Raw genomic sequence first — 27,636 nt, forward strand, 5'->3', positions numbered from 1 at the left:
AAGTTTATTCCTCGCCGGGCATGACGCTCCCGGAGCGGGGAGCTTTGGAGGGGCCAGGGTTGCACCAGGCAGGCCGCCCCCGCCACCCGCGGACCCGCAGCGAGATGCCGCGCAGCCACCTCCGCGCGCTGGTCACTCCCCGCGCCCCGCTCCCGCCCTGCGGGGACACATCGCGCCGGCGCCGCGCACGCCCCCGCCGCCGCCTCCCCTGCGGCGCCCCCGGCTCGCCGCGCGGGCGGCGGGCGCCCCCGCCGGGCAGGGCGCGCAGGGCATGCGCGGCGCGGCGCGGCCCCTCACGCGGGGCGAGGCCGGCGCGGGCGGCGGCGCCCCGGGGGGCGGCGGGGCCGCCGGCGGGATGGAGGCGCGGCGCTGAGGCGCGGCGGCCCCTCCCCCGCCGCGGGGCTGTTCCCCGCAGCGACCCCCCGCAGCCCGGCTGTTCCCTGCACCGCGCGCCCCCCCCGGGCGGGAGGGGCGGGGGCAAGCACTGTCCCGGCCGGCGCTGATCTTACGCTCCCATTGGCCGCTGTCTGCGCTGACGTCACGATCATGATGAGAATTAATGATCGGAGGCGCTGATTTCATTGTGTGACGCCGGGACCGACCCAGCCGAAACCGGCTGAATCCGGAGCCCCGAGCCCCCCAGACCAGCCCCGCGGAGCACGGTAAGCCTGGCGCCGCGCACGGGGCGGGGGGGCGGCGTGCGCGCGCGCCCCCGGGGAGGGGGAGCGAGGGCGGCGGCTCCCCGCCCGGCGGGGAGAGCGCGCCGGCCCCCGCAGGCCGAGGCCGGGGAGGCCGCCCCGTGGCGGGAGGCCTGGCTGTGGGGGAGGGCGCTCGCTCGGGCTAGCGCTCGCGAACCAAACTCGGCCGCGCACGCGCACTCCGCCTCCCCCGGCGCTCCCGCAGCGGCCGGCGCTGCCGCCCTCCGCCGCCGGGAGGGCGCTGCGCACGCGCACGGCCGCCCGCCGCACGGGGAGGGGAGCCGGCTGCGCAGGCGCCGGGGCTCCCCTCGGCCGCGGCTTAGCGGCCGCCGCGCGCGCGTGCGCACTCCGCCGCTGGAGCGGAGGCCGCGGGCGGCCGGCATGCAGGGCGCTGATGGAGGGGCTGCCGCGCGTGCGCGCCGCTCTGCGGCCCCGCTCCTTGCGGGGGCCGCGGGCCACGGCGCGCATGCGCACCCCCGTCGGGCGCTGGGCGCCGGGGCCCGTCCGCGCCGCCGGGTTTTCTCCCATTTTTCCCTCCGCTTTGGCCCCTGCCGAGCCCCCGTGCAGCGCGGGGCGGCTCCGCGAGCGCCTCCGCCCTAGAGCTGGGCGTGGGGCGAGGGAAGGCCGTTCGGCGGCTCGCAGCCCGTTTCGCCGCGGGACTTCTGTCTCTCCAAGGCTGCGGTTCGCCCTGCTCCCGTGTCAGGCAAAACCTGCCGTGGCGGCAGTTGGACGGGGCAGGCGCTTGCCGTAGGGACTGGGGAGGGGGAAGGCGCAGTGGGGGCAGCTCGGAGGGGTGGCGCCAGGGCCGGGGTCTGCCCCCGCTTGTAGGAATAAAAACAGACCCCAGACCTGTCACCCAGCATTCATTTGGTGTAGGGTTCTGGGCGTTTGAATTAAGATCGTATATTCTTCCAGTTTGTCTAGGTGTGGAATAATATTTCTTAATTGATGTACCCGTATACCTGGCATTGTGTGCCTGTGTTGAGTTTTACTAAGGAGTATGCCAAGTTCTGCAAATACAAAGAAATACCATGCTAGTGGATTAAATGGTTGGTGTTTTTCCACTCTCTAAACTAAGCTGCTTGTTAACATTAAATCTCTTTGTTTTGCACATGGTTTAAAATAATGCTATATTTCATGGCACATACTATTTGTAAAGCAGTAAGACAGGTTCAGAGTGCCTGTAGTGTCTCTTTTATACCCTTCTTAAATAACAACTACTGTTAGTTAAATTACAACAGGTGCCTGTGCTTTGTGGATAAACATAGGCATTAATTTTAAGCAATGATATAATTTATGAACAGAACAACTGAGACATCATATGAATGGTCCTAACTATCCCCCATATTATATACTTATTCCAGTTGGGCACAGTGGGCTGACTTTATTAAATTATGGTTGGAATAAGTGTTTACAGGGTGAAAATGTCTTCATTGTCTATATCTGGTCTGTAGTTTTCCAGATTTGGAACAAAAACATCTATTGAGAGTTTTGTTTTTAATATAGTTGCATAGTGTACTGTGGCAAGGACCTCTTTACTGCTTCTGTTGCTTCTACCTTTTATAAGAAAAATCCCACTGGAATTTATTGAAAACACCCCAGACTTTAGTAAAGACTATACTAAAGTGCTAACCAAAAGTAGTTCTAAATCATCCAAACTGGCATCTTAAAGCAGGTCACATCTCCAGAGTAAAACTAAATTTCAGTATTCTTTTTTCTTTCTGCGGTATAACGTAGGTCTTACAAATGCTTGTATACCTACTTAACTTAAAATATGTGGCTAATCCAGTTAAAGTCAGAAGGCTCATTTGCATGAATAAAGTTAGATGGGATGCATTAATGTGCGGAGTTGTGGTCATAGGTTATACTGCTATTAAGTTACTGAGAACTGCCTCATTTGTCACTAACAAAGGGCTGAATTTTAAAAGTAGAACTGTGATATAGTATTACAAATGCTCAAGTTAGTGAAGAAGGAAGCTATTGTTCTGCTAGTCATGGATATTTAAAAGAAGTAGCTTTATGAGATGGAATATATTACTCCCTGTAAGCATAATATACTACACTTACAGATTTTTAGCTGTAATCACTTTGGCCTGTGTAAGAAAGAGGCGGTTATGTACAAGTTCAGATTGTTGTTCTGTGCTTAATGTACATCCAATGTCTTCATTCATGGTGTGTATTTCCCTTGGGATATGCAAAAAAAAAAAAAAAAAAACAAAAAACCCTAAGGTCTTGGTAGACATGGAAGGGAAGTTGAATGAATGCAATTAATAACGTCAGTACTGCAGGTTTTTATTTATATGTATAATAGATTTCTTATTATAGTTGTAGTTTTATCTCAGGTTTATATTGGTGCCAATCTTTTTTTTCTTTCGTTTTTTTTCCACTCACTTCTTCCCTATTGGTGCAAATTTGTGAAGCGAAAAAATAAATCAAAGGGAATGCTGATTTTCTTATTGTACCTGTTTTGGCTAGACAGGCTAAAATAATAGGCTTTTGGACTTGTGTAAGTTGACTTTTTTATTTTAACAAACACTTGTTCGTTGCTGATGTCTCAGAAACTGCTTGTTCCCTTTTATCACTGTGTGTTAATCCCTGACACTGTTATGATGTCTCAATAAAGAGTTTTATGTTTAGTTATTTGTGGTGGCTTATAATCTGAGTAAAAATCTCTTGTCAAGTGTAATTAGCAGAAGCCAGTCTTGGATGTGAATTGTTTGAATGAGAGGACTCTCTTTAAGTGTGGGGGTTTTATTTCCTTTCTGTCAAATTAATTAGTGTTTTCAATGTACTAGTCTACAAAGACTTAACACTTTTCAGGTAGTTCCAATGGGCTTAATATTTAGACTATATGACGCTAAGACTATAATGCTATAAATTAGAGGGAGATGGTAGACCATAGAAAATTTTTTTTCAGATCTTTCAAGTAGTCATTACAGAGCAGCTACCTAACTGCTACTGCACAGGAAAATTCCCATTTTCTCATTGTTTTCCCTTCTTTTGTGGCACTCCTTGGCAACAAACATCTCTGGGCTTCACCCAGTCTCCTGGGGAGATTCTTTGTTCTGGATGCTGATTAAAGTTAGCTACAAGAGAAGCACTCTGCATTTGTGGCAAATTGTGTGGGATTATTGTTACATTAAGTACCTGTTTCATAAAGCTAATGCTCTATCTACTTCAAAAGTTAATTCCTCTTTAATTCTTCTATGTTCTCCCTTCTCCATTTGTGCTCTTTCTTGCCACAAGAAGGGAAAGAGGGTGTATACTGTGGAAAAAAAAAAAAAATCTGCCATAAGAATACTTTCCAGTGTGGCAGGTTTAAGTGTATTAGTAGGATAGTCCTTTGTAAGGCTGGTATTCAGCAGGAAGGTCATTGAGTTCCGGTCTTTGTTGTCAGTCAGTGCAGAACCCTCACATCCCTGGTGCCTGACTCCAAGGCTTGGACTGAGTTTTCACCTCCCTAATCACAGCATATAGAGAAGGGGTTCTTTTTGGTACTACTATTATTTTTTTAATTAGTATTAAGTTAAGAGAGGGAGTGAGGAATAATGTCTTTCTTGATGGGTTTACAGAGGGGTGAGGAATAGGAGACCACCGAAGTGGAAAAATGAATGAGGTTAGTTGACTTAGAAGGTGTAGCAAGTGTGGAGGAAATATTTGCAGGAAACATGCTTTTTAATTTTTGGTAGGTTCTCTGCACTATCACTTAGCCAGCAACCTACTTGGTCAAAGCTACCTTATTTTATTATCAGAGCAGGCAAATGTTGAATCCTTAAAACTACTACTTTGTCATCTTTCTCTCATTAAAATGAAAAAATAACTTCTGTGTTCAGTGGAATTTCAGTTTGCATACCACTTTGCCTGAATTTAATAAACTTGAAGTTCCTTTTGTAACACACTCTCTTTTCAGTTCCAGTGTGTTGCCCACCAGCTGGACATCTGGTTTCTCAAAATCATGTTCAAATGCATGCTTTCTAAGCCTGTCAAGACAAGGTTAAAATTAAATTATGACAAAAATCCAGGTAGCTTTCTAACTTTGAGTCTGAGGCTCAAGATAAAGGTGAGAAATCCCGAAGAAACTAGATTGCTTCAAAGGTACACAAATTGCGAAGAAGAATTGATTTCCTCTGAAGTTACTGAGATTTCCGAATAATACTGAGTTCATTATGAAGGTGTGTTAACTGGTGATTCTCTTGATACTAATGTAGCTACATTACTGCATAGTAATGTCATCACTTTGACTCTAATTTATGTATAATTCCACTGACTATCAAGAGTCTCGCATATTAAAGAAAATGTGTTAATGTTTTGTTCTGTTTAACTATGGAAATTGCTGCTAAGTAACATTTCTCAAAAAAAAAAAATCAATGTAATACTTTGATAAACATACCCAGTGTGATTGTAGTCTCAAAGACAGTAAAATTTTGCTCTTGTAGACGCTTGAGTGCTTATTGTACTTAATGTAGATAAATTGCTAGATCTGACAGGTATGGAAGAGTAAGCAAAATTTGTTGTCTGTAAACGTGGGATGTGTTGAGGCAATGTTTCATGAATTTATATGATGGTTTTGGAGTTTGTGTGGCTTGTTAATGAAATTTCCAAACATTCAGTGATGGATTTATTCAACACAGAGTACTGTTTTAAATATTCTAAATAAGTACTTCAGAATCCTGCTACGCTCGTAGGGTTCTGAAATTTGAACACGAGTGAATCTGGTAGCAAACTGATTTCTATCTAGACTTTACAGATGTTGTACTATCAATGTTTATTTAACCTGTAAGACAGGGGACCTCCTGTGTACTGTTGTGAAATCAGTGTGCCAATTATTGTTTTGTCCTGTGATATTAAGATTGAATACTCAGAGATTAGTAGTAATATTAGATATATTAGTAAAAATCTTATGATCTTCTATTCCTAGTTATAAATTACTAGGTAGACAATTGTCAGGAAAAAAAACCAACCCCAAAACAAACAACCAGACAGGAAAAAATGAACATATGAGCTGAAATTAAGGTGATTCCAAATTTCCTTTCTTGTTCTGTGTAATCTGAGATCTTCATGAGAAGTCATATTTCCTGCCCACCTATGAACAGAGCATGTCTCATGAGATTTTGCTACATCTGCGATCCAGATAGCAAAAAATAACCTGCAGCTTCTTTGTGTGAGGGGGGAGGGTGTTTTTTCTTGGGACTTTATTCCAGACATTGGTGCTGTATGCTGAGTTATCTGATCTGTGTACTCAGTCTAGAGCTTAACATCTACCTCTTAATAACATGTTATACCAACTAACAGTAGTTCAAAGTATTTTAGGATGCAACAGAAGGTTTGCTGTAACAGTCCTCTTGGTATCCAACTACTAGCTTTCTTTGAGGTTAATATTTTAAATAAAATTTGAACTGAATTTTCTGTTGGGTGGTTATAACTGCCTGGATAGCCCTGATGAGCCTTATGTGCCTGTTTTGGTTTATTCTGCAATTTAAGCCTAAATTTCTCTTGCCTCTAGTAAAAGACAGTTTTAACAATTTTGGATGAATTAATTGGCAGAGCAGTATGGATAAAATTGATTTACAGAATGAGCTAGCTAATGACATTTATTGCCAGTTGGGACTGTAAATAAGAACATCAACTTAATGTCCCTTCTGTAATTTTTGTAAATGTGTGTGGATAGGCGGAACAGTAGGAAATGGTGCAGAGCTGTATATTGACTTAGGATTCAATATATCTAAAATACAAAAAGCATTAATAAAGTAATGCTTACCTGCTTATCTGAAAGTTGAGTTTGCATTCCAAAATCTAAAGTTATGGCTCAATTTCAATAACTCTGCACTGGTAGGGTACTATAACCCTACCCGTCAACCCGTCTCTGATGGCCTCTGCATGGATAACTCTCTTGAGCTGTACTTGGTCAGACTTGAAAGCAAAAGAAGCTAAGGAATCTTACAAGTACTTTGACTGGTGGATGTAGTTTCCAAGTGATTAAGAGAAACTGCAAAAATGAAATGTCTGTTGAACCAGACTATGACCTCTCTTGAGTTTAGCTAGGCAAGGTCTGTCATACAGTGCATACAGATGAAATAAATCTCTTGATCTTCAAATAAATCTTAGTGCTTCACCTTGTCCTTATCTAAACTAAAGACTTCAAATACAAGAAAAAAATATTTTAATGCAGAAGTGAGTTTGGATATAGAAATCCAGATCTCTACCACATAATTAAAAATAGTGCCAAGGACCTGACACACTTCATTTTCAGGTCATCAAGTCAGATTCCAAAACATTGTCGTGCAGTTGGGAGGGGTCTGTGTTGTTTTGCAGTTGGTCAGTTGTTGAACTATTTGGAGAACATGCTGCTTTTTAATGAGCCTGTGTATGGTAATGCTGCAGTTATGAGATGACAGGCTTTGTTTTCTGCATCTGGAAAGATAAGTGTATAAATATTTCTTACAACTGTTCTACCAGGTCATTTGTGGGTGCTGATCTCAACTGAATGAAACAGGACTGCTGATACTGAAAGAGCAGTAGGTACAGAATTGTGAGCTCTGCCCTGCCACTCGTGAGGGTGGAAAAAATTGCAGAATTAACTCTAATGTATTCTTTAAAAGTAACATAAATCAGTTGATGACTGCATCCACTTGTCCATACAGAAGATCTGAAGACTGTTCCTAACTTCATAAAGTAGATTTTTATGAACTTTATTGATTTGTTAATGGGTTAATAATTGTCTCCTCTGTAACTTGTTACAAATTCCTTTAAACAGCAGAGTATTGAGAGAAAGAGGGTCTCCTTTACCCAGCTCTCAGCCTGTGGCACAATATGGATTCAGGGGGATGCATAAATCACAGGCAAAACCTCACTTGTAATAAATCTGGTGGAGTTGTCTTCAACAGTGCACTAGATTGAGAGTGCGAAGTAAGAATTGGGAACAGAGGTAAAGGTGATTGAAAAATCGTCTTTTGCTTTAAGTATTATTGAAAAGAAAACAGTAGCTTTCACAGGTTAGTATTTAGTTATTTTCTGCTATTTATTGATCCATGGAGGAAAGTAAACTCTGGAATGAAAGCTCTGTCCTGCAGAAATTTTACTGTAATTTCTAGATAAACTCAACATTAGTGTATATTTCTGCTCTCCACCTTTCCATTCCAAATTGCCAGAAATAATAAGGAAAAGACTGGCTACAAAGAGTTCCCCCATTCCCTTTATTTTTCTGCAAGGTGATGGTATTCTTTAGTTTGTTCTGCATTATTTTGATGCTTATACTGAAAACATTAAAAATTACTTGTGGCTGTTTGGTTTTCTTTTGTTTCTTTCTGAAGCACAAAGTCAGATGCAAATTATTACTGGACAGTAGCTCATTTTGTCCCAGCTAGCAGCCTCCTGTTCAAGACAAGATAAAGGCCCCATTCTGGAAGTCCTGTGGTGATGGTGCATTTCTTATTGGTTTCAGTAGCATTAATTGGTAATGATATAACCAGAGGATTATATGTAATTTTCCTGTGTGGGGTATATAACAAGACCTTAAATTTTAAGTTTGCCATCAGGGAGTTTGTTTGTACTTAATATTTTGTTCATACTTAGTAATGTTCAGCTGCTCTACCCTTTCCAATCTTAGGCATGAATTTTCATGGATAATGAAGCTGTAGCTGCTTTAACTTGTTCACCAAACCACTGCTGAAAGAGGCTGCCTTGGCCATGTCCACCTCAAGCACTGCTCTGCCGCAGGCCTGGGGTAGTCATGCACTGAGCTCGGCTGGGACACCGGCCGCCTGGACACCTCACTCCATCGGAGTTGAAGGATCTCTCTTTCAGCCTGATCTGTGAATTGGTTTGCTGTTAGTGTGCAGCAGCAGCTGTGGGGGCACATGGGGCGGCTTGTGGGAGGAAGCAGGGAGGAGAACTTCTCCCACCGGCAGCGCTGCCGGGTGGGCAGTAGTGCCCTGCACTGCTCTGGGGTGACTGCCCCACTGCTCCTGGCTCTGGCTCCAGCCCCTGCCCCTGCTACCTTCCTCCTCAGCAAAGCTGTCTCAAGGGGGAACCTTCTGATGAGCTGTTTCAGCATGCTGAAACAGAAAATGTCACCCTGCTGAGCTGCTGTTAGCAATGGGAGAACTGTGGGTCTTTTGGTTTAGCATGCTGAAAAAACTCAGTGCAGCTCCAGACAAAGGAAGGTGGCCAAGAACACTTCCTGAGGGCTGGGGCTAGGGGCTGGGTTCAGTAGCCAGCATTGGCTTATAGTGCTGTAAAACAACCTTAAAGTGTTCTTAACAGACCTAATTTATAGCCTTACGGTACAGCTTCCCGCTTAACCTTTCTAAACACAGGCTGTGATTTGGGTGGTCCATCCCATCCCGTCCTTTGTGTTACTGCATTAACATTGAGGTGGGAAGGACCAGAACTGGCCAAACCCACCGCCCGAGTTGGCCTTCAGTATTGGTCCTTGGTCTTTCTGACTTTACAGCTACCAAGTGCCAGCGCTGACACAGCAGAAGGAATAGGAATGACCAGTCAGTAATGGAGCGTAGGGTTTGCTGAAGTCGGAGGCGGTGGAGACTTTATTTGTGCCAGACTGTCACCTTGTTTTTTATTTCAGATCTTATTTTTTCTTGTGGGAAGGGGTAAACAAAACATGTCAATATTGTTGCAGCATCTGGTGTTATTCTGTTTTGCCTAATGCTTTTTTTAAGGGAGAAACATTTTCTTTGTCTGAAACTAGAGGTTCTTGGACTTAGGAACACATTGTAATACCTATGAAAGGCTGGCAGTGTTGTTCCAAACTTGTAGTTCACTTACTCAACTTGAGTCCATCACAAAGGAATCACTAATGCTGTCTGTAACAGTTTTTTAAAAAGTAAGTAAAAGTATTGGTATAGGATTCCTTAAAAAACATATCAACACAGCATTATCACAGCAAGCATAAATGAGAGCCTGTACATTCTACAAGTATTACAGTTTTTATTCCAACTTTCAGAGTATCTTCTTTTATTTTTAGATGAATCTGCGTTCTGTATTTACTGTAGAACAACAAAGGATATTGCAGCGTTATTATGAAAATGGAATGACAAATCAAAGTAAAAATTGCTTTCAGCTCATATTACAGTGTGCACAAGAAACTAAACTGGACTTCAGTGTAGTCAGGGTAAGTACTGAGGCCTTCCAAATTTATATGTTAAAGTTATACACATTCATTTCTTTACATAAAATATCTGTAGAGGGCTGGAGTCTCTAACTTCATACTTGTCTTTAAAAACAGACTTCAGTATGCTGTATGACATGTCCATTTTTATCCAGTGAGCCTGTTTATAGTTTGTTTTCATTTATATGTCTTCACGTAATTGCTGCATTTAGCAGGGACCTGGATATTGCACAAGGAGTGACTTTTTTGTTTGTTTTTTTTAAATTAAATTGCAAATAGGATTGTCCTGTGCAAAACTTGTGCAATGTATTGTGTCAAAGAAAGGTACTTCTTCTGACATGCTTTGTCACATTTGTATTCCTTGTTGAAAACATAAATACTGTGGTCACTCATGGTTATTTACAGTGAGTACATTCTTTTCTTATAAATGAAGAATGTCCTAGTGCTAACAGGATCTCCTCCAAAGTCTATGAATTCCATGAGAATGGAAATAATAATCCCTTTGTGAAACACTAGACAACAAAATGGCTGCTGTCTCAGCGCAGAACTAAAAATCACGAAGCGTTAGCTGAAGGAATAACAACGCTAGTGAAGCTAACAGGAGTTACTGCAATACTGGACAGTGAAGAGGAAGAAGTAAAACCTGTCTGGCTATTTTCACTATGCCATTGATGCACGACTAAAGGAAAGAACCCCTCTTGCTCCTTAATTCTTATCTGGATTCCCCTCCCTTGTCATATTCTAGAAATATTAAGCACTTATTTTCTCAACTCAGGATGGTAGGAAGCTCTGAAAGCCAACCAGAAACTCAAAGGCTCTGGAAGAGGCAAACAGTTGTGGCCCTAGGAGGAACTAGTTGTAGGAACCAGAGCAGGCAGCCAGTCCCTCCTCTACTTGCAGTCCTCATTCACTCTCCGTATCTCCTTTTCCTTCTCTGTTTCCCTGCAGTAATGTGTAATACACTTTTTTCTTTAGTTTTCTTCCTTTACTTCCTTACCTTTCTTACTTTCTTCCTTCTTTGCAAAACTCAAGCTTTCTTTATACATGTGAAGTGTAATGGGAGCAGAGCCAGCATTTGGCCTGCATTTGTCATATTTTTTATGATCTTACCTTTTGCTTCTTCACAGCCCTCCTTTCTGCCTCTCCTGTTTCTCTCCCTTCCCCCATTTTTTGCTTTTGCTGTTAAACTCTTGAGCAAGAACTAGTACTATTTTGCACGTTTACCAAAATGATACCTGGGTCGCAGTTGGCACTTGCAGGTATTGACAATAGTGGAAAAACAAATATATTTGAATCAGAATTTCTAAAGCCTCATCCCACAGAACTACATACAGTCTTTCCAATCTTGAGCTGGATGGAATAAAGGGAAGTCTTAGTTATGATTTGACATTAAAACTGTACAGATTTTATTGCTGCGATACAAAATGAAAAGTCCCTTCCAAAACTGGGAGGCACAGAAGAGTTACTTCAGGGAAAAATGCCTAAGCCTCTTCAAGTTTGGGACTGATGGTTTGAACTATGTAGGACTTGAACAGCCTATTTTTATTCATTATTATCAGCATAATTCTGCTGTTTCTTTTTGTCTTCACATGAAATGTGAGCGTTGTATCTTGGTAAAGCTCAAAGCTGTGCAAGTCTGATTTCATAGTTAGTGTTGCTGAGTGCTGAGAAGAGCTGATCCGGGGGTATTGTGAGGGTCCCTCCACCACAACAGCTGTAGTTGTCAGAACACTTACAGCTTCATTATTCTTTCACATCTCTGGAAAGACTTCCCAAGGAAATCTTATTTTCAGATTTAGGATGGAACTTCTGGTCAAAGTTAATGGTCAAGAACCACTGAAATCCACTTTATGATGTGTATCTAGTTTGTGGGAGAGTCTGAAGTTCCTTTTCTGCCTGATTCAAGCTGGGAACATAAAACCAAGACCTCCTAAACCCCAGGTAAATTTGTTGTCCCTTCTAGAAGTTTCTTCTTATGAATAACAGTTAAGAATTTCAGTAACACTTTCAGTGTTACTGAAGAGAGGCTGTTTCCAAAATGTATTAGTTTAGCACGTGCTTGAAACAAAGATTCGTGTCCCTTCTCTTAGGGATGTTTTGTACTTAATGACTGCTCAGTCACATCCCAAATTAATGCCCTGTCAGGCTGTTAAGAGTGTGGAGCTTCCCTTTCAGTCTAAGGGTATAGTTTTACATAATTCTTCTCTGCCTTAATGTCTAACAGTGCTAAAAGCAGGAGGTTTTGTACTTTTTCCCTTCTCCCAGCTGTGCAATTCTTTCCCTTTCTTTCTTGTACTGAGCATCTCTTGCATTCATTTAATTTCAGAGTAACCCAGTTCAATTTGCTAACCTGACCGAAACTTTTTTTCTTAAATCCAATTCAGTTTTATGCCATTTTGGTGAGTTATACTCACTGATCAGTCAGGTGGGTGTCTTAGCTGCTTTTGGTGAAGAGGTGGGAGCAAGAAGCTGGGGAGGCAGTCGGGGGAATGGGACTTTTTCAGTAATGACAGGTCTGACTCAGGTTGTCTCATGAAACTCTGTTTTAATCCCAAGTGAGTAGCAGTGCTATTAAGTTATTTGCATTTCTTTGAATGCATTTCTTTTCAGGAAAAACAGGAGAAAAGCCTTAGCTTTTAGTTTTATACTGTGGAGAAGCTGTGGAGAAGTTGGGGGGAAGTCTCTGCTGGCTTAAAATTTGCAATGTCCTTATTTAATTATCATTTCTAACTTGAAAGCTTACTGACTGAGAAGAAATAAGAAAGAAAGAATTTTTAAATTTTTGTATACAATAAAGGAAAAATAACAAGATCTGTGGCTAATTGTGTGTTATAATTTGTGTCTAAGCTTGCTTCTGAGAAGAAAAACTTTATCACTGAGATGTTATTGCATGCAATAAATCATGCCTTAAATTAGGCATTTTATAAAATTTGACAACAAATGCAAGTAGAATGGGCTGGAGACTTCAACATACTTCTGTATGGTAGGCATGAGTACTTTGCTGTAGAAAATGTATTTAAATCTTAAATAGGTATCGGTATGTGAAGAAAGTTTGACTTTCATGTGATGCGATGAAAATCCAAGGTAGTTACTCAGTACAGTTTGCTTTTTAGGGGTTGGGGGAGATTTAAATAAACTGTTTTGGTTTGCTGAATGTTGAGATCTTGCTTTGGTTTGTTTTTAGGTGCGCAGCACATGGTATCCAGAGTGGTACAGAAAACAGTTTCATCATATCTATATATGCAGTCATGTATGTCTGATTCTTTCCAGTAACCAGCATAAGCAGATGCAAATGCTTATTTTTAATTCTTTGGCATTCATTCCTGCTCACTTACGCCCTCACATTCCACACAAACATTACGGTGAAGGAATTGAGCAAGTCCTGTCTTGCTGATCATGAAAGTTCCCGGGAAAAGTCTAGGTGCTGCTTACACTTCCAGTATTAGAGCTAGTGTTTGCAACAAATTAATAGTTCTTTATCTTGAAACACTGAAATTGATGTTTCCCATTAAGTTCCTTTTAATTATATCTTAATTCATTACTTGCAGGACAGACTTTCCTATGTGTTTAAAATAGCAGTAAATTTTATCTTGTGCACAACTGTCATAGTAGGAAAAAAAATACCTATTTGAAAAGTGCAAGTACTATCTTTTACACAAATCCATATTTTCTTTGTCACTTTCAAAAATTTCCATAATGACAAACTTCTGTTTGACCCTAATCCCACTAGTCCTCATCTTGGCTATCAGTATCTTTCAAAAGCACGTGATGCTGATTTAGGCAGGTGGCAGAGGAGGAACTAGTCCATAGCTTTAAACACTTAACAAAACCATTTTCAGATTTTCCAACAGAAAGAGATGTTCCTGTTCTTCTTTTCTTCTTTCCTCCCAAGTGCATCCAGGAGTTACCTGCTTCTGTTCAAGGCAGTTTTGAAGGTCTTATCTATCAGCTACTTGATTACAAAAGTTTAGCTGTATATTTCAGTGATGATTCTGCATCACAGGGTGCTAAATATAAAACCTGAAATTTGAGGGGAATTAGACACAGAGGGGCTGATAGAATAGATCCTAACTTTGGTAGAGGAGATGATGCAACCTCATAGGGTTCTTGAGAAAGTGGGGATTTAGAATTGAAACTGGGATTCTCATCTGTGCTACTGTATGAATCCCAAAGAATATGAACCCTGAATTTCCATCCTGTATTGTACTGACTCTGCATAATTAGTAAATGGTCTACATACTCAAACTTATGTCTCAACTTGAACACTTAAGGTTTCATCAGATCTGCTAAAAATAGAAATTTATAGTTTTTCTGCATATTTAATGCTTTGTTTTGTGTTTGTTTTTGTTGTTTGTTGTTTGCAGACGTGGGTTGGCAATAAAAGAAGGAAGATGAGCAGCAAGAATGCTGTAGAGTCTGGAGGCACTCCCCCAGGGACTGTCCCTACTACACCCTCAGTACCTCCAGAAGCAGCAGTTAGAAATGTGGTAAATATTGCTCGATCCCAAAGTCAGCAGTCTTCTTGGACCTCTTCTAATAATGATGTAATAGTTACTGGTATATACAGTCCTGCTAGTTCATCTAGTAGGCAAGGATCCACCAAACAGACAAATGCTTCGATGGCAGAAATACATAAAAACTCTATTCCGAGACTATCAGGAAAAAGTGATACAGAATTTCAGCAGCAGCACATCCCTTTAGGACGGCAAGTACCACATTGTAAAAATGCTTCCCTATTAGTAGGGGAAAAGACTATTATTTTATCTAGGCAAACAAGTGTACTGAATTCTGCGAACTCCATATATAGTCACACTAAGAAAAGTTATGGTGGTTCATCAGTCCAGACTGCAGAGTTGGTGTTACCTCAAAAGCCAGTGATATGCCACAGACCATGCAAAGCTGAACCCGTGGGATGTCAAAGGTTACAAAAACCGGAACATGCAGCTCTTGCATCACACGTGCCCCTTGGACAAAGGGCTAATACTAGGGACCCTTCTTGTAGCACCCAAAACCTGGAAATTCGTGAGGTATTTTCTCTGGCAGTGACAGATCAACCTCAGAGAACTGTGGGAGGAAGTACAACACAGAAGCATTGTTCAGTGGAAGGCAGCTGTCTGTCCATTGCAATGGAAACTGGAGATGTTGATGATGAATATGCTAGAGAAGAAGAACTAGCATCCATGGGAGCACAAATACAAAGTTATTCAAGATATTGTGAAAGTAACAGTTCTGTTCGAGTAGAGAACCAAAGTGCAGCCTTGTCTGGGCCGGGAAGAAATGTGAGCTGTAGTTCTCAGATGGTGAATGCCAGGGATGTGCCTGACAATATATTGTATCATAACAGAGACTACCACTTGCCTGCACGGACCTCATTACATACAGCATCCAGTACGTTGTATAACAGTGCTAATCCATCAAGAAGTACTTTTTCTCCTCATTTTACATCTTCAAGTCAACTGAGGCTGTCACAAAACCAAAATAATTACCAGGTAATCTGTCAATTTATTTCTGTCTTCAAATCTTGAAGACAAGGTCATAGATAAGTACTGTTTTCTTTTGAAAGTTGGAAACTAATAAGCAATAGGTTCATATTTCTGCAGGCTGTCTTCTGTTTACATCTTTCAGTAGAGATAATACCTTCTTAAACAAAAGTGAAGTACGGCTTCACTTTTGTACTTCACTTTAAAAAAAAAAGTGAAGTACAGCTGTACAGGTGTTGTGTAGTGGCACTCCATATCTGTGTAGCTGAGCCTGTGGCTACCATGGGTAGCCGTATATTGAAGATCAGCATGGGCTTTATGGATGCGATAGATATGATCCTCCAGTAACCAAAGTATAACTACCGATGCATGCTGAAGTCTTCCTTGTCCTTGTGACTTGACACAATTTTGACACAATGTCACAATTTTATACCCTTGGTTGTTCCTCTGTAGACATGCTTTGCATGTGGCACAGGGCAAAACATGGGATCATGTAGTAATTTTTGCATCCCTCACTGTTGCTAGCCCTTATTAATTTCATCTTGGATTAGTTCTTCAGCAGCACTGCCTATAACCCTTATGCAGTCTCCAGTCTCTGGGTCCTGTTCTTCTGCGAGGGATTAGCATCTCCTGTGAGATAAATAGATGATGGCAGGCACAACTATTCCTCTCCTGCAACATGTAACTCAAGTATTGGTCTTAAATCCAGTCCCGTTATTTCCTCATCCTGTAACAGAGTCCGGCAGTGGTATTGAGAGGGGAAAATTAAATGCAGATAACTGAAGAACTGAAGATGTTCAGAGGAGACTAGAGCAGTGAGACACTTACATATTTGTTTGTTTTTTAAACTAGAGGAGAGATAATTGTGCAGGAATCATCCAAATTGATCTTTTCATGGATTTTTTTGTGCTTTATGTCATGACATAGTCCAGGGACACTAAGATAAAAGTCTGAAAACTGACATGATGCAGTGTCACCTGTGTTACCTTTAGTGTTTTTTGCCTGTTACTTGCTTTTTGAGGGGAAGGTTTTCCTAAAAGTGAACTATTCAAACATCTCCTTTTTTCTGTACATGGCTCACTAGTATAAGGGACAGTACTTAAGTGGTTTTTTTATTTTTTTATTTTTTTTTTTAACTTGTTCCTGTCTCATGTGAAGATTTGAAACAAAGCTTCTGAGTCCAAATAAAAGGCATTTTTCACCAGAAATCACCAGAATCATGGCTTTACTTGTCAAACCTGAAGTCTGAAGACCCCGTATATCCTAGACTAGATTTTTTTGTAGTTTATAGGACATCTGCAATTCTTATTTATAGCCTCTCCCAAGCTATCCGAGTACTTTGGGCAAGCTGTTGTCTTCCTTTCTCCCCTCTCTTCTGGGCTGGTCTGTCAGTGTTTGCTATAACTGTTCTTGTTTGAGTTATAAAATTAATTAAATGCTGTTTACTTTTGACAGTCCAGTTTCATAGATGAAGAAAAGCTGTAATTATGTACATCTGTTCAATAATAGGCTGGTAAAGCTGCAGAAGTGCATATAATACAGTTAAAAAAAATTTTTTTTTCTTACCATTCACACAGAGATATGCATTATTGATACTTCCAGCAGTGTGCTCTTGCTACATTGTTTTGCTCTTGACAAAGCATCAGTGAGTTGTATTTCTTACTACTTTTTAGAATTTTTAATGAAGTTGGAAGTAACTCCAGTTTTGAATTTTTGGGGGGATGGGGATTGAATCTTTTTCATGGTATGTGACATTTTATCTATCCATGTGGCATGATAGGGATCAGAGTAAGCAGATCCATATCATTCTTCCCTCCCTTCCCCGCCCCCATTAAAACAGTGTATCTATTTTTTTGAAAGGCAGGGTTTTTTTCTGTATTCCTTTTGACTTCGTGCCTGTCTCTCACAAATGTTGTATGGGTTTTGGAATGCACCTTGGATTGAGGGAACAGCTGTTTTTCCTGGTACCCCTTGCCCTTCCGCAGTTTTAAACCTTGGAAAAAAACTGTGAGGGTCACTATTAATTCACTTATTGCCATAAACATCCATGCTGTGAAGCTCTGAGATAGCACTCTTCAGTTTTAAAGTATAGGAACCTAACAATAAAGAGGTCGTAACTGCAGAGGACTAGTGTCCCAGGGCCTGGACAGATCCTGCAGTATCTTGACGATGGGATAGTGCTGATTTCTTCAAATCATGGCATTCCTTGAGAGTTTCTAGAGCGCTCCAGAACAGTACAGAAGTAAGTGATGTGCCATAAGACGTGTTTGTGTACGACAGTGATTCACTTCCAAGCACTTTTAGCACTTTTACAAGAAAAATTCACCTACTACCTTTAGAATCATTGCAAAAAATGACCCCACTAAGCTGGTAAAGTATTTTATCAAAATCATGAGTTCTGCCTACTTTAATCCCCCCCCCCCACCCCACCAAGTCCTCCCTTCAAAGTTAGGGGTAGTCAGGCCTCCTTTCAGCCCCCCTCTTCTGCCTTGCCTTGGTTTAGGGTGATGGGAAAGTTTGCCCTCCCCGAGTGCTTAAATCTGTTAGGCTTGCTCTCCTTAAGCAGCTGGGTGTTTCCTGCTTTGCATGTACGTTCCCAAGTTGTCCTGAGTGGGATCATGGCTCCACTGCGGGTCGCCGCCTTGTAGTTGTGTGTGGAGGAGTAGCTCCCATTCTGTGTGAAAGCTGGAATTTGCAGGAATTGGTTGCCTTTTTGCAGGAGCACTTAGTTCTGTTCGCAGACTTCAGCAGTCACCGCTCAGCCTGATGCTCTGAAGAGGAAAAAGGGGAAAGAACGACTACCCCCACCTACGTCTCCCCCAGCTCCCTGCCTGCATTGCAGATGCCTGATGCAGCCCTTTGTATTTTGACTCTGTGACCCACAGGTCAGAGCCTGAGAAAAAGTATTTCTTTGATTCCCAGAATTTCATGAAAGTAAAAGAAAATAGTCCAGTATGAGTGGTATCTCATGCAGACATCCCACTTGGAAACATGTATTTTGTAACATTTTTAAGTATCTTAGTTCTTTTTTTGTTCCTGAGAAAGCTTTTTCAGCTACTGTCTAAATTCTTTTAGACTTGCACAGGATGACACTTCTTTTGTATGCAGTCAGCTCCTGTTAATTTTATTGCCTGTGTTTAACTAATTTATTCATCAAACTAATAATGAAAATCCTTAAACTTAGGGAAATCTCCTACATTTAAAAATAGATTAAACCTGAGTTACTTGATTGTTAGAATAGTTAAACATCCAAGCATGTGCTTTTAAAGTTGTGAATCTGTGAGTTGTGTTTTGATGAAGCAATTACTGTTGTACATTGGTGGGGTATCTAATTAGCAATTAGTTATAGCTCCCTCACTGGTTCAATTAATCAAATTCATGTTAATGTAACTGAATAATAAATTTAATAAAATCATCAATTTTCATGCCTGAGCAGTTTCAGTAAACAGGTTGCTCAACCTACTTACTTTTCTTTTTTTTTTTTTAGTTTGACTTTAAGTGTACTGAACTAGAGAGACTATTCTTACTAGTTGCATGTCCTCAAGGCTGAATAGTGATTTATTATTTCCTCTCCTGCCAGCCTTAAGGAGCAAAAATACTGTTGCAAGTGTGTGTGTGTGTGTTTATTTTTATTTTGTTATGCACACAGAAGCACGGAGTTATCCAATTTGGCCCTGTTATCTTCTAGGGGAAAAAAACTAGACCTTGTAGCCAGTACAGCAGAAGAATAGGATAATCTTTTCTAAAAATTAACTGCAAGGATCCTGGCTTATGTCAGTGAGCTTAAAGTTTTTTGTTTGTTTGTTTTCAAGGAAATGGGACATATTAAAGTGATTTGTGTACTTCCTTAGAGAATTTTGAAGTCAAGAGGATGATGTTGTTGTTGTTAACTTTGGGCAGCAAGGCTTTTTCCTAGGGCAAGCAAAATGGTTTTCTCTGAAGGGGCTTGTGCAAAGTGTGCCCTGACAGTCGCTCTCAAAACAGAAGCATAACTGCATTTATGTCATCGGAGTTGCTCATACTTTTTCTGCGGTGACGTACTTCCAGTCACATGAGCTGGGAGGGTTGGGGGGCTCCTGGGGAAGAAAGCAGCCCTGAGCAGGCTGCAGCAGTGCTGTGTGTGGCCTCAAGTAATTCCAGGAGAAAGGACAAGCAAGAGCAGGACATGGGCTGTATGAATTGTTGCAGCACACTGGATTTGAGGTAGTGAATCCACAGAAGGATCAGGGAGAAGGTTATGTAAGGACCTCTCACTGTCTAACCTCTTCAGTTAAGATCCAATATTGGTAATATGCAGGGTTTGTGGTACCTTTGAGCCTTCTGTGGCATCTGCAGGAGTTTCTCTTTTGCCTGTGTTTCCCTGGAGGAACCAATATCCTTTCTGGGACAAGGATTTTAGGCTGTCATTTTTGCAGCTCACTGCAGCTTTCCCAGCTGGACTAGGAGTAATGTTAAACCTGCAGGTGTGTCTTTGTAACTCTGGCTTTTGCAGGAAAAGCATCCATCTGACTCAAACTTGTGCCTCTTTTTGTGGAGTCAGTTAGAATATTCCTGTGTATGTTGTCTTTCAAATAGTTATATTGAGATGAACTTCATTGTATTTGGCATTGTATCTGTCAGAACTTACATGCATTTGTCTTCCAAGTAACTGTTAATGCTTTACCAGGCTTGATTCTTTTGTTCACACAGAACAGCACATTTCTTGTAGCCCCACTTTAAATCTGTTGGCCTCTTGAGGAGTAAGAATATAATTCACTGTAGTTTCTGATCCATTAAAAAAAAACCAAAAGACCAAAAAACCCCCCCACCCCTAACCAAACAGGAAAACCTCAAAAAGAAGACTGTGTAGTTACTGAGAATGCATTTGCAGTGGATTCTGTCATGTAAAGCTGTTGTTTGGGATATATAATTGTAATAGATATTACTTGTTTCTACATAATTCTCTAAAATGCCTGCATGCAACCAAGAAATTAATATGATAGAAAAAAAAAAAGCTGATTTGCTTTTTTGAGAGGAGGGTGTCCATTTCTACCCCTCCCTCTCAACCCGTCTTGAACTAACATGAGAAAGTGTCTGCCAAACTAGATAACCTCCAAGCTCTTTCAGTTAAAAGCCTGAAGGATGAAAGTGTCTTATGCACTTGTACAATAGATAAACTGTACCAGGTATTCTGTATTTGGGTATGCTCATGCTGAAAGATTGATTAATCTCAAATCATTACACATGCTATACATGTGAGGAAAAAAGAGTCCACTCTCTTTCTGCTGACTATACCAAACTACACTAATAGTTTCTGTATTTGGCAAGTGCTCTAATAATCAATCTCTCAAGAGCTATGTTTAGTCTCCCAAGCATTGCTTGTCTGCAACAGAAGCTAAATATGGAATCCTAAACAAACCTTAAATATTCCATGCTATGAAACATTTCATCTCTTCGGGGAAAATAGTGCAAGATTATTATTTAATAAAGTCTAATATCTGGGAATGATGGCAAAACAATGAGAATCAAGGGAACTGGCCTTCACCTTCAAGCCCTGCTTCCCATTCCTTCTCCAGACCCACTGCCCACGTTTTTTCTCTAGTGTGCAAATCCTTAATATTTGACTTTGAATAGTTCAGTTACTAATGTTCTAGTACTTTTTTTGACAGTGTAATTGATGTGATTGGAAAATATTTTAGGGCATTTCTGTCAAACCTTTGGCCCTGTCTAACTCCAGTTTGCTTCATCTTAACTGCTTTGTGACAGACTTAAGATGAAAGCTTGTATTCTGAAACACTTTCAAAATAGCAAAAATGCAGAAATATCTGAGATACCGTGGTGTTACCTTACCCTCATCCGAAGAAAGTTATTAGTTATAATGTTTCTAGTCTTACTTGGAGTTTCTTTACAACAGTAAGACTAAGCATGACTTTGTTTTAAATCTGAACCCCTGACTTAAACACATAGTTAGCAGAATTGAATGCACAATATTGAAGTCTTGTGAAAGCTGCTCAGTATTATTAGCTCTCATAGTGACCTAAGCTGTTGTTATTTTTTTGTTCTGTTTTCCCCTTTCACCCTTACAGATTTCAGGAAACCTTACTGTGCCTTGGATTACAGGTTGTTCCAGAAAAAGAGCAGTAAGTATATTTCCATTTAAGTAGCTAATGGGTGAAGTGAAGCAATGAAAAGTTTGTTTATATGCATTTTTGAAAATGTCGAGTATATTTAGGTTATGTGGATTTTCCTTTTGATGTTCGTATTAGTCAAAGTATAATCTACAAATATAATGGTTCAGTTACCATAAGGTTGACCTGTAGCTTTAAAAGCAGGTCAAGGTCATAATCCTGCCTCAAGTAATGTGATCTCCAGGTATATAAATTGTGAAATTAGCTGAAGTATAACACCTGAATAAATAAGGACTAAGTTTGGAGCCCAGTGTGTACTACTTCTATTGAAAATGAAGTGGTTGTTAATTGAGAGACAACTGAATACTTAAGAGAATAGCTGCTCTTTTCAGTTACTCTGTGTGCATGTACAGAATTAGTCCATGCTATCTGTAGTAACTTTCTCAAATCTAATTTATCCACATATGTTATTTTACATCAGGCAGAATCAGCCAGGTTGGTGTCCTCAATTCACAAATGACTCCAAAGCATAATAAAAGGTATGAAACAACTTTTGCAGGAAAATACCACTTTCCAACTCTCCTGTTCAACTACTGTCCAGCATTTCAGTTCAGTAGTAGTCTGATAGCTTCTGTTTGAAGAGCATGTAGATTCTGCTTGCTTAGCATGAAAATATACCCTAAAATTTGAGGTTTGATGGTACAACTAAGCTGCTCTAATGTTCTTAAGAAGCTGTTCCTTATTAGTCTGACTATATCAAAAGCAATACCTAGGGAGATGGCTATTCTGATAACCAAACTTATCCTATCATAATCTACAAACCATTGAACTGTCAGTGTCATGTGTGCTACTTTGGCAATGATAACTAGATAATGGAAGAACCTGTCCTTGCCCTCTCCTCTCTGCTGTGCCTGCTAATTTTTTCTTGATGCTTCTGTTTACTGTTCAAAAAATGTCTGCCTAGTTTGATCACATTTCCTGTATAAGTAGGAATCTGTGGAATATCACATTAATTCCATTTTCTCTCAGATTTTTGAGAGGTTCCAACTATGGTACATTTCTACTGTCTGCAGACTTTGGTAGTATCAATTCACAATAAAGAGCATCCTCCAGAGGAAGCAGTACTTTATACAAATCTTATTATTGTTCATTCCATCAATTTTTTTCTAAGTCCTAGTTTTCTTGAGTAGGCTTATTTAAATGCAGCCTTTTTCTTCTTGAAATCACCTTTTCCCCCTGCCATTTAATGACTTTTTAAAACATCAAGCAACTTGTCAGTGTCCTAGAGTACAGTTTCACTGTTTGGCTGAGCTGATTTAATGGCAGGTCCCTGCTGAAGGGGGAGGTTTTTCCCCTCTTCCTGTTGGTGCACTGCCACCCCGTCCACAGCACTGATACTAGTAGCTGATTGCAGGGTAATTCAGGGCAAGTGTCTGACCTGTCGGATATATCTCTCTTCTGCAGAGTTTGTCTTTTTAGTGAGTTGAATGTACTTAATAGGGATCAGATGAGTGCCAGAGACAGCTCAAAGTAAGCAGCAGGAGCACGTGGTTGGGAGCAATGAAGAAAGTGGGGCAACAAGAAGTAGCTGCGAGTTGTTAAATTGTTGCTCTTTATTAGGAAACCATAGTCTCAAAATGTCCCTATATGCCCTAGGTGCCTTCCACCTCTGCCCAGCATGAGTACAGGCTGGTGGATAAAAGCAGAGTTCTTGCTGAGGCTCTGTTTGCAGCCAGGCACAGCAGAATCTGTCCTGGTCTAGCCCAGAGCCCTCAAATGCAAGATATTAAGAACAGCACCCAAGTGCCCAAATCTTCTGACTTCTCTCCAGTTCTTATTATCAATGTATAGTGTTTAGGCAGGACATGTTAAACTTTAACAGTATGTAAGCCAATGACAAATTATTCCAAACAGAATTTTTAAGTTCTTCTGCTGTTGTTCAGACTTTGTGATGCTTTATGTTCCTCTTGGACAGAATTAAATGCAAATAATTTTCAGTGTTGAAAAATGACTGACCATATTACACTTTTCCAATCAGTTTTTACTTTTCTCTGTATGCCAACTAATGAGTCACCAAACATTTGCATGGACTTCAAGTCATTAGGACACTTGGACCTGAACAGTACTTAAAGTGTGTTTATGGTGGAGAAGGGATGAGAGAAAGTGTATGTGGGGATGGAATTCTTTGAAGCTTGGGAAGGCACAGGAGCACCTCTTTATTGCAGCTGATGCCGCAATTCTGAACAAGAAAAGACATTTTACCTCCTTTTGAGCTACAGATTCAGCTGACTGATATCTTCTCTAGTAGGGGAAGTTAGTGTGCCAGTCTGCTCCCTGTTTACAAGTGAAATCTCTGCAGGAGTAGTGTCTCCTGGGGGATGGTTGGTGGTTCCACTTTCTTCTGGCATTTCAAATATAGCTCTTTTTCCCCACAGCACGCTGTACACCCACTCTTATTTTGAGGGTAAGCATTACGACTTCACACTTCCCTAGCTTGAGCTTCAGATGTTCAGACGCTGAAGTTAATGGAAGGCTTTTCCATTAGCATCAGTAGCTGCGTTAGTATTACCTCTCTCCCTAAACCATAACTTAATCACCTGTTTTTCAGTGTTAACTACTGCTTTTCAAGCCATTTTGCCCTGAAGTCCCTGCATGAGTGAATTCTACCATTCATCCCCTTCCCTTTTTACTTCTCTTACTCCTCTGCCAGCCTGGATGCAGCACCAGACTGATTTTATGTTTAGGAAGTTAGTATGCAACTGTTTCCCTTCCCCCTTCTTTTTTTGCTCTACCGATTACTTCTTACATCAGTATGTGAGAATGCACCCTACTGGGAAATGCCGATGTAAACAATTGCAGAAGCTGCTACAGGGAGTTTGTTATGGATATGGAGGTTACACTATGGGCAATGGATAGTATTTTGAAGCAGCTGTCCTCACGGCACAGTGTGAATCGCAAATGGTGGATATCTGTTGCTATGTAGAACAGAAAGGACCCTATCTTTTTATCAGGAGCCCTAGATAAATTACTTCTGAGGATAATATTTACCCTTATCTGACAGTTATATCTGGACATCTGACTTCTACATAGTTGCATCTGTGTAGAGGGTAAGCAAGGCCGTGCTTGGAGTTTTTAACTACAGTGTAGTCAAGGAACTGGGTGTTTTGTGGTTTATAGTGGATTGGTACTGAGAGGAGTAGGTTTTTATAGGTGGCCAGGGAAATGTTAATGGGAAGATAGGATGTGAGAGCAGATAGTTTGTTCACGGGGAAGAGGAAGACTTGCATGGCATTTTAAACTTGGGAAATGTGCTTGGAGCCATTACCCTTCGTGCTTTTAAATACTAAATTGGGTCATCAATGTCAGCTAATATCTCTAAACTTTCTGTATTTGCTTCAAAGGAGTAAGCCCTATGTGGTCTAAATGCAGAGTTAGCATGAATCAACAGGGTAAGTTGCTAAGCTGGAGTCCAGGAGCAGTTGAGAGGATGAAGAGAAGAACATTGTGGCCAAACATGTGGCTCAGTTGAGACCCATGCTTGTCTGTTGGTGTAGTCCTGGTCTCGGATGACTTTATATGCCAGATGAACATAGCGAGGGAGAGCTTTCTGGAAAAGCATGTGCACTTTTTAGTAAGTGACTTCCTCTCTCATAGAGCAACATGGTGTTCTCCCACGTTTTATAGCACTGGGTAGGTTGTACAGGAATGATCATCATGTTAGATACCTGATGCAAAGCATAGAAGGGATTTCTAGGATAAGTTAAAATCTTCAAGGATATGGGAATGCCTGTTCATTTGCATAACCAGAAATGACAGTTAAATTAAGGATTTTTTTTCTTTAGTCCTTCACTCCCATGTCTGTCTTTTTTTTTTTTTTAAACAACAAAACACAAAAACCATTGGTTAATACAGTTCAGTTTGACAATATCTGTTTCCATATGTAGAATATTTTTTCAACTTAATGTTTTTATCAACATATCTTAGCTTTTTTGGTAGGGTCTCTAATGTCTGGTGTTTTGGATACGATTCAACATATCTGTCGTCTTTTTTGCCATTTCAAATTAACACTGGTTTGAGATGTGAAGTTGTCATGTACAAACATGATGTACTTCTAGACTCAGAACCAGTTGACCAAAACATGACTGGTTACTGTACTGAATGTCAGCATCGCTCAAGTTCCAACCACACCTCCTTGTGGAACAACGAGCTTTAATCTCAAACTTGATTTTAAGTAATGCTTTAATGGAATATTAGGGTAGTTCACACCTGTTCTCTAGTTAGTACTGCTGTTCCAACAGAAAGTTTCCATAAAGACAGTGTTCAGGTGTATAAAGTTTGTGTTGCTACTTTAGGCTAGAATTTGATAGCCAATACTGCCACTAAGAAAAATGTTTAAGAAGCTCCTGTCTCGGCACTGTCACATCATCTGTGCTAGTATAGATGATCAGGAAAGAGGCCAGATTGGGAAAATGGTCCAAGCTGAAAATAGTCAGTTCTTAAAATGGGGAACATCTTGCTGGGTTAACTCAAGAGTGAACCATATGGCTTGTCATGCAGCCATATGAACAGTTGTAGTGAGGGGGGTAGGGGGACTTAGATGGTGATGCAAAAACAGGAATGAGCAGAGGTGGTTACAGACAGTTTCAGCTGGCATTGCTGCCAGAAAATCGCAGTTTGTCAGACTATGCCCATAGTGCTATATGAGGAGTCTAATAGTTTTTAGAAGTACTTGAAATAATATTTAAGAACCTTAAACATCACAGGAGTTGGATGGGGCAGTTGTAACAAAATGCGTTACTCTTATGTTCTCCTCACCTACTTTTGAATAACAGGCTTTGCTAAAGGGAAAAGTAAAGTTGGCTTCTGTAAACTCTAAGCTTGAAAAAACACGTGAATAGATTTTACTTTCCAAAAAAGCTCTAGAAAGCAGCAGAATGCATTGACCAAAGCAATACATCTTGGAAATAACTGTAAATCTGGTCTGGGAAATACTGTTATGTAGAGGTTGTTATTTGCTATCCTTGACTAATTAACTTTATGTTAATTTTCTGTTGTTAAATAGCCCGACACTATGTAATTAAAAATGTGTTGAACTGACCATGTTTAGAGCTGCTCGGATCAAGTCATGAGGTTTAAAGTTTACACTGTGACAGCCATGGGTAAAGTGATCCTGATAAAATGCTTCACTCTTCCCTGCTATCCCTCCTGCCAACAAACAGTCCGTGTTTTCTAAACTTAGTAGAGATTACAGGTAGCCTTTAGACTAATAAACATTTAAGGCTCCTAAATGTTACTTAGAAAATGTTTTGTAGTGGAACAGGAAGTTAGAATGTTGACAGGTATTTAGGTGTAGTACTTGGAGAAGAAACAGTTTTCTACTATCTGATTTCTAAAGATGTGCTTGCTTGTAATAGCACAGACTGTTCCTGTGACCTAGGAGGCTAAGGCTTAGGCAAAATTTAGAGGTCAGAATCAACAAATATGCTGATAGGGCTTTGAATCCAAATTTGAATCCTGATGCATCCAGACAAGATATGAATATTGTTGAATATATTGACTGTATATGATGCACTTTTTGACCCCTCTTTTTGTTAGGAGAAAGCCAAAAGATCGGATGCACTTTGGAGGCACTTTGGCAGCCTAAAACGGGTGTATGCACACAGGTATTTGGAAAAAAAAAAAATACAAAAAAAAAAAAACCCTTCTCTCTCACATCCTTCAGTTTCAAATGAGAAATTTTTTTGAAGAATGAACATGAAGGAACAGAAATTGAATGGAGGCAGTTGTAGAACTGTGATTATGGCAATTACTGCCATTCCAACAGCAAAAAGACTAATCTCTATTTTGTTTGAAATGGGGAAGATTGTTTTTTAGATGCTCTGAATTTTTAATCTTTTTGCCTTGATGTTTTGTTTTCCTTGCCCTGTCCTTCAACTGCATCAGGAGACAAATAAAAGCTGTGCAATTCTGTAGAACTCCTTGCTAGTCTGCTCAGCGATGCTGTAAGATGATATATTTCTGACTGTTAATGAATATTAGTCTAGAAGTGTCACCCTTCCAGTTCTTCAGGAGAATGTACTTGGAAATTGTGGAATTTTGTATTCTGTCATGGTGCATGTAAAATGCATTACCCTTTATGGATACATTGGTTTTTGTTTTTTTATAAGGTGGTGGAAGGATAGCAAGGTTTCAGAAGTGGCAATGAGCAGACTGACTGAAAAGAA

At 40.8% G+C, this 27,636-nt stretch overlaps 1 protein-coding gene across 3 annotated transcripts in view; it reads left to right on the plus strand.

Moving 5' to 3' along the window:
• Positions 1-577: 577 nt before the first annotated feature.
• The window catches only part of HDX (highly divergent homeobox), a 53,241-nt gene continuing 26,182 nt past the window's right edge, over positions 578-27,636 (plus strand). For 2 of the 3 annotated variants that reach the window (XM_013946317.2, XM_013946315.2), the window contains exons 1-4: positions 4,859-4,870; positions 9,682-9,828; positions 14,190-15,314; positions 21,371-21,424. In XM_013946317.2, coding sequence (XP_013801771.2) covers positions 4,865-4,870; positions 9,682-9,828; positions 14,190-15,314; positions 21,371-21,424 — 1,332 coding nt within the window. In that variant the 5' untranslated portion in view covers positions 4,859-4,864. Of the gene's footprint in view, positions 663-4,858; positions 4,871-9,681; positions 9,829-14,189; positions 15,315-21,370; positions 21,425-27,636 lie in introns of those variants that run through there. The other variant, XM_067303979.1, reaches the window with a different exon arrangement.

Source organism: Apteryx mantelli, chromosome 13 (assembly GCF_036417845.1).
Source record: "Apteryx mantelli isolate bAptMan1 chromosome 13, bAptMan1.hap1, whole genome shotgun sequence".
In the NCBI taxonomy this organism is placed as follows: Eukaryota; Metazoa; Chordata; class Aves; order Apterygiformes; family Apterygidae; genus Apteryx; species Apteryx mantelli.